The 11,502-nt window shown below is 41.5% G+C and overlaps 1 protein-coding gene across 7 annotated transcripts in view; it reads left to right on the top strand.

Annotated features, from left to right (window-relative positions):
* The first annotated feature begins 6,905 nt into the window (after positions 1-6,905).
* The window catches only part of LOC110086557 (complement component receptor 1-like protein), a 28,795-nt gene continuing 24,198 nt past the window's right edge, over positions 6,906-11,502 (top strand). For 3 of the 7 annotated variants that reach the window (XM_072997243.2, XM_072997241.2, XM_072997240.2), the window contains exon 1: positions 6,907-7,121. In XM_072997243.2, the coding sequence (XP_072853344.2) occupies positions 7,046-7,121 (76 nt within the window). In that variant the 5' untranslated portion in view covers positions 6,907-7,045. Of the gene's footprint in view, positions 7,122-11,502 lie in introns of all 7 variants that reach the window. The other 4 variants (XM_072997238.2, XM_072997237.2, XM_072997245.2 and 1 more) reach the window with 2 other exon arrangements.

The raw sequence follows: 11,502 nt of genomic DNA, 5'->3' as shown, positions 1-11,502 counted from the left end.
TGCATGAGCTTTTGGTGTGTGTGTTATTAAAGTGTATTCTGCAGTGAAAAGTTGATATTTGTTCAGGTCGTAGCTGAACCATTCATGTACCTATCTTTGATGCTGGTGTCATTCTCTACTCTTCACTTTATGGTTTGCTACATCTTTATTCCATCATGTGTTTATGGACCATGATCTGTATCCTAGTTAAAATATAGCTTTGGAAAAATGAGCAGAGTTGTTCAATTGAATTATAACAATGTCCCAGTAGTTTTTGTTTTCTACAGATGTTGTCCTCTTTAATCTCTTTGTGTTGTGCTGCTTTAAGCAAAGTTGTCCTTCCACAAGTTTCCCAAGTCTTGGGAAGAGCAGGAATACCTGTGATGAAAAAATGGGTGAGGTTGCAGTGTCCGATCAAGATGTTCTTTCATATCTTGCTTGCTCTGTTTGCTTTACATAATATCTTGCTTGCTCTGTTTGCTTTACATAATATACCAGTTCCTCAGAAAGAAAATCATTACTTCCTTTGCATAACTCCTTTGATATGATTACCAAGAATGTGGTTACTATGCCATTGCCTATATAAAAAGCTTGGCTCATTACATGTAAGTATCAGTATAACTGTCTCTCTCTGTGTGTATATCTTTTATGTACAAATGTAAGAAAAAGCCAATTCCTTATGCACTTCAATTATGAAAATACTGATGTGTTGATAGAAGTTACATATCTTCATAAATATTCTGCAAGATTAAACAAGGAGAACAAATCAAGGAGAGACTCTTTTCAGAGACGGCACCATGATTCTGAATCCTCCCAAATGTGACACACCATTTTCAAGCCATCTCAAACATGCTCCCCTGAGATACATCAGCTCCTTCCATTTGACAAAGTTTTTTGGCAATAAAGGGTTGCTTCTTCTTCTTTCTTTTAAGTTTTCATAGTGGTGGTCAAGATCATATGTGTAAGCATATCAGACAACAAATAGCAACAACAAAATAAAATTAAGGAAGACAAAAATATTACGGCACCTCAAAGATTAACTGCTATATTTTAATGTGAACTTTCATGGATTAAGTCCAGTTCCTCAGGCATAAGAGTAAGACTACATGGCAATCATTTATACATGGCTCCAAGGCAAAGAGACGCAAGTGACAAATTGTGTAAGTCAATCTGGCATTTCACACTTGGTAATGACTTAAGAGCTCTGTTACAAAACTAAGTTACGTTACAAAACCAGCTGGCTTCACATGGCTGACTAATTACAATGAAATTTATGAGGGGACATATTTAACAAATATTTGCAATCAAGTTAGTCATACAGCAGGAATTTCTCCTCTGAGTTTAACACTGCTAGATTCTGATCAATCTGCCTTGAGAGTACTTCTGCCATCTCCGCCACAGTATTGGAAGATAGTTGCTGGGCAACCTGCCTGTGGCACCAGGAAGGTCAAAGATGTCCCTCACATAAAATGGCATATTGAATACTCCTGACGAGCATCCAAGAGCGCCCACTGATACAAAATACTGCAGCTAAGCTACTTTTATTTTATTTTATTTCTATAATACTGAGATCATATTATATTGATACTGAAAGACCTGCATGAGTTGCCAGTTGTTTTCTGGTCCAGTTCAGAAGCTTGGTTTAACTTTTAAAGAACCAAGTGGGCAGAAGTCTGGCTACCTAGGGGATCTTCCTGTTAACCCACCTAAAAGCTAAGATATTCAGGTGAGGCCATCTTGAGAATTCCATCAAGATGGTGATGGTGTTCTCAAGATGGGCATGTAGAAGTGGATAGTCTCTCATTTGGTTCTCAAATAGTGGAATGCACTAATCACAGCAGCCATATCCTAAATGCATGAGGAAAGAGGGCAGTTTAGCCCTATTTCTTCCCTTGTCAGTCTCTTTCTGTAGACAGCAATGGTCTGAAGCCAAAGACAGAGTTGAAAGTGTTGGTTTTAACCTTTAAAGTCCTATATGGCTTAGGGCCTAACTGTCTTAAGGCAGGCAGCTGTGCTGGGTGAGGTTTCTGGGAGTTGCAGTCCAAGAACAGCTGGGTTACTCAAGGTTGGGAACCACTGGTGTAGAGGACAGATAGGGAAAGAAGGACACAAATGTCCTTAATGTCCTTTCATTTATGTAGTTAAATTCAGATAACCGTGGATTGCAAAATAAAAATTAAGTCTAAAAATATTATTTGTTGAATCAAATGATAGAATCATAGAACTGCAGAGATGGATCCCAAGGATCATTGAGTCCAGTCCCTCCCAGAGCAGGAAATCTACACCTAAATCATCCCTGATAGGTGGCCTTCCAATCTCTCCTTAAGTATCTCCAGCGAATGACAGTCTACTGCATCCTCCCCAAGGCTGTCAATTCCACTGTTGAATGACTCTTGCTGTTAGGAAGGTCTTCCTAAGTTTTAGTCAAAATGACCTGCCTTGTCATTCAAAACCTTCAGGCCTTGTCCTCTTGGTCCTCCAAAAACAATCCTGGTCCATTTCCCATGACTTTCCTTCAAAGTGGCCATCATATTGCCTCTCATCTTTCTCATCTCCAAGCCAAACATGCTATGATCTCTCAGCCTTTCCTCATAAGGCTTTGCAAACCATATACCATTCTGGTTGCCCTTCTCTGGCCATATTCCAGCTTCTTGGCATCCTTCTTAAACTACAGTGTCCAATACTGGACAAAGCACTCTAGGTGGTGTCTGACCAAAGCATAATAGAGTGATAGTGTAACTGAATAAAATGTTCATTTGGTAAATGGGTTGGTGAGTGAAATCAAAAGGCCAAGGATTGCACATGAATCTCTCTCTGTCTCTCTCTCGCTCCTAAACAGAGAGATACAGATCAGAATGATTGTTTTGCAGTGGAATGCTGTAAAAAGAAAGTCCCCATTGCTCAGTTCTTCCCATCCTCTAATCTGTCAGAAACCAATTTCATCATTCCCACAACAAATGCCTACTGTGGCAATTGGGAAGCAGCCTGAAATGGCCTATGGTGCTGAAAAGAATGTTTGAGTTACACCTCTGCTATGCCCATCCCAATATGTGTGACACATCATCCCTGATAAAAATATGCGAGTCCAGAAGGGAACCAGAGAGTTTCTTTGATAACTTATTACAAGGAAATAACATCATCTGTATTTAAATGCCAGACATCAATTTATCTGAAGTTGAAAGAGCACTTGGTCATAAACTATCTGTACTTTGCACATTATTGTCGGCTGGATTATTCAGAGATAGAGTGGGTCTGATTGCTTGCTTCTGTTTTTTAACCGTTAATTTCCCACAAGATTCTCCCTGCTTTTAATGCAGGTCTATGTAGTTTTGCTTTGATATTTGGCAGGCATATATGGAATTTCCTTACCTTTGATGTTAGCCTTTCTCAGTTCATATGATGTTATTATTTATTTAAAATATTTTTACACACACAAAAACAAAAGCAACACCAAAATATATTCAAAGCAGTAAGATGCAACAATCCACTAAAAAACCCCACTCAGGCAGCCAGTCATTAAGAGAAGGCTTGCCTGAAGAGAAAGGTCTTTGCCTGCTTGTGAAAGGACAGCAAAGATGGGGTCAGACTGGCCTCCTGTGGGAGGAAATTCCAAAGTCTGGGAGAAACAACAGAAAACACCCTTTTCTGAGTTGCCACCAAACACACCTGTGAAGGTGATGAGACTGACAGAAAGGCCCTCCTAATTTTCTTAGCGCCCAGGCAGGTTTATAAAGGTTGGTGGTCCTTGACATGGTCCTTGACATAGCTTGGACCCAAGACCTGTTTAAAGCTTTATAGGTTATTACTTGGACTTTTATTTGTGCCTGGAAACAGTCTGGCAGCCAGTGGAACTGCTGTAATGGGGGAGGGGGTTATGTGATCCCTGTGACCAGCCCCAGTTAGCAATCCGTCAGCCACATTTTGGACCCAGTGAAGTTTCTAAACACTTTCCAGAGACAGCTCCACATAGAGCATGTTACAATAATTCAGCCAGGATGTAACAAAGACACGGCCCACGGTGGCCAGATCAGACCTCACCAGGAATGGACACAGATGGTGCATGTTTTAATTGTGCAAATGCATTTTGACCACTACCAAAACCTGAGCATCCAGGCTCAGAGACAAACCCAGAAGCACCTCCAACCTGTGCACCTGTGTTTTTAGAGGGAGTGTAATTCCATCCAGCAAAAGCTGCATTCCTATTCTTTGCTCTGCCTTTTGATTGACCAAGAATACCTCTATCTTGTCCAGATTAAGTTTCAGTTTACTCACCCTCATTCAGTCCATTACTGACACCAGACAGTGATCTAGAGCTGAAGCAGCCTCCTGGGATTTGGCTGGAAGCTTATATAAAATGGGGAGGTATATTGGGAGATTGGGTTGACGTCTAGGAATAAAAGGCATGCTTAACTCTAACCTGAACATCTGGATCAGGTTATATCCTTCTTCTGTATGACTTCAAAACAATAATTTATTCAACAATCATCGCTTCTTCCACAATACTCAGGGTACCATGTAGGTAGTAATTTCATATCATTATTGTTTAAGTTGAGAGAGTATGATTAGCCCAAGGGAAGCCAGCAAGCTTCATAGCGTTGGACAGCTTTGCATTTCTGGTAAAATCCCTTGTGTTACACAGCAGAATTAGAAAGATACACAGGGGAGAATAGCTTCAAGTTCTCCAAATACTCCACCTCTTTCTCATTAACTGGCATTTAAAGTCTCCATAACTCATAGATATTTGTATGAAAAAGAATAGAAAAGTTTAATTATTTACACATGTGAACAGATCAACAGCAAATAACAAACTGCTCTGAACAAAGTAAAGAAAGGGGAAAGGAACACAGAAAAGAGAGGTGGGGATTTCTTTGATTTTTCTCCCACTGCCACCACTTCCTGTACATGTCATTGCCAGGCAGCCTCCCATCCAGGCACTGATCAGTTTTAGCACTTTTGGTTCTTGTGGGTTTTTCGGGCTCTTTGGCCATGTTCTGAAGGTTGTTCTTCCTGACGTTTCGCCAGTCTCTGTGGCCGGCATCTTCAGAGGACTGGAGTAGAAACTCTGTCCATGCTCTGGTGAGACTGGAAGAACAACCTTCAGAACATAGCCAAAGAGCCCAGAAAAACCCACAACAACCACCAGATCCCAAAGCCTTCAAGAATATATTTAGCATTTTTGTTGTTCACACACCATGCCCTGTAACCTATGGAAAGTATCAGCCATGGAAAAATGAATGGACAGAATTGTTCCAGTGACACCCATGGCATTTTAGTAGTGGCCTGGTATTTATATTTATTTTTAAAAAATTTTGTTTCATTATAGACATTTGTTCTTTATTTTCTATCATGCAGATTTATTGTCATTCTGAAAGGCAAAGTCAGATACCATATATAAAGTGGGTGAGGTTTGGGAGAAGCAACATTTTCTCAGAATACTCCTTCAGCATGACTGCACCAAAGGATTGGCCTTGACCATATTAAATATATAGTTTTTAATCCAACAGAAAACTTATACTTATGTTTTGACAAGTATAAATTAGTTCCGTTAAGACAACATTAATGTCCCAGTGTCCATGATATATCTGAAATATATGAAAGCAACTTCTTAGCTTTCCCATCTCCTCTCTAATGGCCTTCCACATTTCACTCATTTATTGATGTTTCTTTCTTAAAGTGGTTTGATTAATTCTGCTACTGTAGTTTGTTTTTGCTTATATCTTTTTTTCCTCTGCTTGCCCAGTGCTTTCCAAATGTTTATTGTATGTATTGTTATTATCATCAATGCAATGGGAGCTGAAATTATTTTAAATAAATAACTAATAAGACTTGGAATATCTAGAGAAATGCATAGCTCCAACCCAAGTTTTAACACTAATCCAGCACATACAGGTGCCAATAGTCATTAATTATTTGAAAAGGAGGCACACCTCTGTGTTAATACCTCTGGAAGACACAAGGATGTAAATTTAGGATGGATGTTAAGGTATGAAAAGGGCACATCAATGTCCCCTTTTTTTCAAAAGGACAACAGGGTTGATCTATGTTTTGAATTTCCTCACTTTGGGGAATAACGCTCCTAAGGCTGATTTATGCTTGTGTAAGGGACATCACACTACTGTAAGTCTTCATAGCAAATTGCTACTCATTAATAAGGTCCTGATTGCACTAGTTGGTGATTATGCATTTGGATTGGTGTCCAGGATCCCAACCAGCATCTCAATGATAAGTTGCAATGTGCTGCCAAGAGGTATGGGATTTTGCTTACAAAAAGGTAAATCAGCCATAGGACTCCACCTTTTGTTGTTTTTACTGAAAAGGATGAACAGGCAACACCTCTAGCTTATGTTGTATAACTACCATCATCACCACTGCCCAAGGGGAAAAAACCAACCAAAATCTTTCACATGTTTGAAAATGACAGATATTCTATCCATCCAAAGGCAGAGCCTGTCAATCGTAGTCAGTTTCAGCATAGATAACAAATATAATAAACTATTGTGACCCCCTTAAGTCTACAGTAAGAGATGCGAAGTAGGAAGTAAGAATGGATGTGGAAACACACTAATACTAAACCAAAAATAGCTACATTCCATAGACTGTGGCTTAGCCTAAAACTCTTTTTGCAATATATGCATATGTTGAATATCGCTCTGCATCCTCAGGGACCAGATGCAAACGCGACCAGTGCGGAAACCGACCGCCGAGGCTTGCCTGTGAGTCGTGAGCAAGGCATCCGACGGGGCTCGCTTCCGAGTAAACAGGTCGGCCGGGAGACTACCTGCTCGGGCCGCCTCCCTTTCCGCGTACCCGCTGCCCAGCAACTGGACTTCCCCGTTCCTAAGCGCACTGACGAGCCCGGCCCTTAACCCCAGCGGCCCTTCACACGCCAGGGATGGGCAAAGGGCGTGTCCTTCCCGCCAGGTAATGACGCGAGTGCGGGAGGAGGGCGCACTCATTAGAAGCAGAAAGACGACTGCACTTCCTCCCGCCATCCTGGGACGGCCCGGTTCGCCTTGTGGCGGGACAAGGGGCGTTTTCCTGGGTCTCCTCGGGGCCAGCTGTGGCCATGAGGCTTCTTCCTTGCTCCTGCGAGGGGCTTCTGACGTGGGCGCTGCTACTGCTCGTCTTGTCCGAGAGTCATGGTGAGCGAGGACAGGGGGGGGGGCGTTACTGGTGGCGGCGGGGGGGGGGGCATTTATTTCGATTTTTGAAATGCAAGTGCCGGCTGACTTTCCTCCCCGGATGGTAGAAGCGCACGCAATAACTTCTCCAGGGGTGTGTGGGTGTGTGTGGGCGCGCTTGCTCGCTCGCTCGTAAGGGCAGAAGCTGCACAGCGGTGAGCAGAGCGCACAACTTGTGCGCACAAGACGCACATTACAACACAGTGCGTCGGGGACAGAAAGAAAGAAAGAAACATTGTGATACCTTAAAACTGCTATATTATAATGTGAGTTTTTCGTGAACAAATCCACTTCTTCAGATCCCTGGTCTAAAGAGTGGACTTGTCCACCAAAGCTGATATTGTGTGTTTAGTCGTTTAGTCGTGTCCGACTCTTCGTGACCCCATGGACCAGAGCACGCCAGGCCCTCCTGTCTTCTACTGCCTCCCGGAGTTGTGTCAGGTTCATGTTGGTTGCTTCGCAGACACTGTCCAGCCATCTCATCCTTGGTCGTCCCCTTCTCCTCTTGCCATCACACCTTCCTAACATCAAGGTTTTTTCCAAGGACTCTTTTCTTCTCATGAGATGGCCAAAGTACTGGAGCCTCAGCTTCAGGATCTGTCCTTCAAGTGAGCATTCAGGGTTGATTTCCTTTAGAACTGATAGGTTTGTTCTCCTTGCAGTCCAGGGGATTCTCAAGAGCCTCCTCCAGCACCACAATTCAAAGGCATCAATTCTTCGGCGGTCTGCTTTCTTTATGGTCCAGCTCTCACTTCCATACATCACGACAGGAAAAACCATAGCTTTGACTATTCGGACTTTTGTTGGCAAGGTGATGTCTCTGCTTTTCAAAATGCTGTCAAGATTTGTCATCGCTTTCCTCCCAAGAAGAAGGCGCCTTTTAATTTCAGGGCTGCTGTCTCCATCTGAAGTAATCATGGAGCCCAGGAAGATAAAATTTGACACTGCCTCCATATCTTCCCCTTCTATTTCCCAGGAGGTGATGGGACCAGTGGCCATGATCTTAGTTTTTTTGATGTTGAGTTTCAGACCATTTTTTGCACTCTCCTCTTTCACTCTCATTACAAGGTTCTTTAATTCCTTCTCACTTTCTGCCATCAGAGTGGTATCATCTGCATATCGGAGGTTGTTGATATTTCTTCCGGCAATCTTAATTCCGGCTTGGGTTTCTTCCAGTCTAGCCTTCCGCATGATGTATTCTGCATATAAGTTAAATAAGCTGGGGGACAATATACAGCCTTGCCATACTCCTTTCCCAATTTTGAACCACTCAGTTGTTCCATGACCAGTTCTAACTGTTGCTTCCTGTCCCACATATAGGTTTCTCAGGAGACAGATAAAGTGGTCAGGCACTCCCATTTCTTTAAGAACTTGCCAAAGTTTGCTGTGGTCCACACAGTCAAAGGCTTTCGCATAGTCAATGAAGCAGAAGTAGATATTTTTCTGGAACTCTCTGGCTTTCTCCATAATCCAGCGCAAGTTAGCAATTTGGTCTCGAGTTCCTCTGCCTCTTCGGAATCCAGCTTGTACTTCTGGGAGTTCTCGGTCCACATACTGCTGAAGCCTACCTTGGAGGATTTTGAGCATAACCTTGCTAGCGTGCGAAATGAGTGCAATTGTACGGTAGTTGGAGCATTCTTTGGCACTGCCTTTCTTTGGGATTGGGATGTAGACTGATCTTTTCCAATCCTCTGGCCACTGTTGAGTTTTCCAAACTTGCTGGCATATTGAATGTAGCACCTTAACAGCATCATCTTTCAAGATTTTAAATAGTTCAACTGGAATGCCATCACCTCCACTGGCCTTGTTGTTAGCCAGGCTTTCTAAGGCCCACTTGACTTCGCTCTCCAGGATGTCTGGCTCAAGGTCAGCAACTACATTGTCTGGGTTGTCCAGGATATCCAAATCTTTCTGATACAATTCCTCTGTGTATTCTTGCCACCTCTTCTTGACGTCTTCTGCTTCTGTTAGGTCCCTCCCATTTTTGTCTTTTATCATGTTCATCTTTGCGCAAAATGTTCCTCTAATATGTCCAATTTTCCTGAACAGATCTCTGGTCTTTCCTTTTCTGTTATCTTCCTCTATTTCTTTGCATTGTTCATTTAAGAAGGCCCTCTTGTCTCTCCTTGCTATTCTTTGGAAGTCTGCATTCAAGTTTCTGTAACTTTCCCTATCTCCCTTGCATTTTGCTTCCCTTCTCCTCTCTGCTATTTCTAAGGCCTCGTTGGACAGCCACTTTGCTTTCTTGCATTTCCTTTTCTTTGGGATGGTTTTCGTTGCTGCCTCCTGGACAATGTTACGAGCCTCTATCCAAAGTTCTTCAGGCACTCTGTCCACCAAATCTAGTTCCTTAAATCTGTTCTTTACTTCCACTGTGTATTCATAAGGGATTTGGTTTAGATTATACCTGAGTGGCTCAGTGGTTTTTCCTAATCTCTTCAGTCTAAGCTTGAATTTTGCTATGAGAAGCTGATGATCAGAACCGCAGTCAGCTCCAGGTCTTGTTTTTGCTGACTGTATAGAGCTTCTCCATCTTTGGCTGCAGAGAATATAATCAATCTGATTTCGATATTGCCCATCTGGTGATTTCCATGTATAGAGTCGCCTCTTGTGTTGTTGGAAAAGAGTGTTTGTGATGACCAGCTTATTCTCTTGACAAAACTCTATTAGCCTTTGTCCTGCTTCGTTCTGAACTCCAAGGCCAAACTTCCCTGTTGTTCCTTTTATCTCTTGGCTCCCTACTTTAGCATTCAAAAAAGCTGATATTATAATATAGCAATTAGTCTTTAAGGTGCCACAACCTTTTTGTCTTCTTTATTATATTATTTTTGTTTTGTTTTTGCCTAGAATGTTTGCACAGACTAACAAGGCTACCTCTTCTAAAACTACTTCTAAAACATAGTGCATCTTACTGTTATGTTCTGCCAAGTTGCTTCTCACTTATTGGGACCCTAAAATGTGGTTCTGGTCTCCAAAAGGCCCCATCATTCACTGCCCTGTGCAAATTCAAGGTTGTGGTTTCCCTCAATATCAGACCATTTTGTGTTTTCAAATTGTCCTATAGCCTTCAACATTTCCCAGGCTTATTGCATTTCCAGTAACTCTTCCGTTTTTAAGATGTGCTCAAAATATGCCTCAATTTAGTCATTTTTCTTTCTAGAGAAAGTTCACACTTGCTTTGAGCTGCTACCATTTTGTTGTCTTTCTCGATGTTGATGGTATCTATAAAACTCTCCTACACTACTTTTTGAATCAAACTTTTTTTCCTTCCTATCAGCTCTCTTCACGCTTTCATCTGCATACATACCAATTGGTAATCCCATAGTATGGACAATATTGGCTTTGGTCTGCAGGAAGACATCCTCAGACTTTGGGGTGTTTTGTAGTTCCTTCACAGCTGCCCTTCCAAATCTCATGCTTCAGATTTCTTGACTGAAGTCTCCATTAGGATTGATGACTGAGCCAATGTACAGAAAATATTTCAGTTTCTTCATTGCCCCCTTTAAAGTTACATTAAACCAGGACTCTGGGGAATAGGATTTGGCCATAGAAACTCACTGAGAGAATCGAAACCATTCTTTTAAAATTCCTCACTTATCTTGAAAGCCTTATTAGGGTTGCTATAAGTCTGTTTCAGCTTGATAGCACAGAATGCACACTCTTTTTTTTTAAACCTTCCAAATGTTCCACTGTAATCCTGCTGTTGTACTTTGTTCCTTCACCCATAGTCATTTAAAGTCATTAATGCTTTCTGGCAGTAACACAGTGTCATTTGTTTATCTTAGATTATTGGCCAGAATCCTTTGGGTGTTCATGTAAAGTTTGTATCACTTGCTGCAGCTAATTGCAGCTACTTGAAGAAGTGCTGGCTGTGTCCTGGTTGCAAGCAGATGAAGACCTTTCTCTTCAGGCAGGCTTTACCTTAGTGATTGGCTATCTGAGAGGGGTTTTAAATGGATTGTTGCCTTGCTTTGAATCTGGTTTTGGTGCTTTATTTACTATTTCTCAGAAATAGAATTTGTTTGATCCTTTTTAGTATTTGTACATGTACTGTTTTTAGTTTTCAAATGTTTTCTTTTAATAATGTAAGCTGCCTTAGGTCTTTTTAAAGAGAAAGGTGAGGTGAAAATAGTTTAAATAAATAGCTAAATAAATGTCTGATCATTTGTCTGATTGCACAACCAAGATGTAGTCCTTGTCATCAGAGCAAGCTAGAATCAGATTTCTGTGATGAAACTGGCTTTTTTTCTTACATATGAAAAGTACTTTTCTCAAGTAAGAGAATAACAAGGGTTCCTGAAAGAACTATTTTTGAAGACCTAATTGTGGTGTAATGTCTATG

The sequence above is a fragment of the Pogona vitticeps genome, chromosome 4 (genome assembly GCF_051106095.1).
Source record: "Pogona vitticeps strain Pit_001003342236 chromosome 4, PviZW2.1, whole genome shotgun sequence".
NCBI lineage: Eukaryota > Metazoa > Chordata > Lepidosauria > Squamata > Agamidae > Pogona > Pogona vitticeps.
The sequence above is the reverse complement of the archived record's forward strand: the minus strand, read 5'-3'. Positions and strand labels throughout refer to the sequence as shown.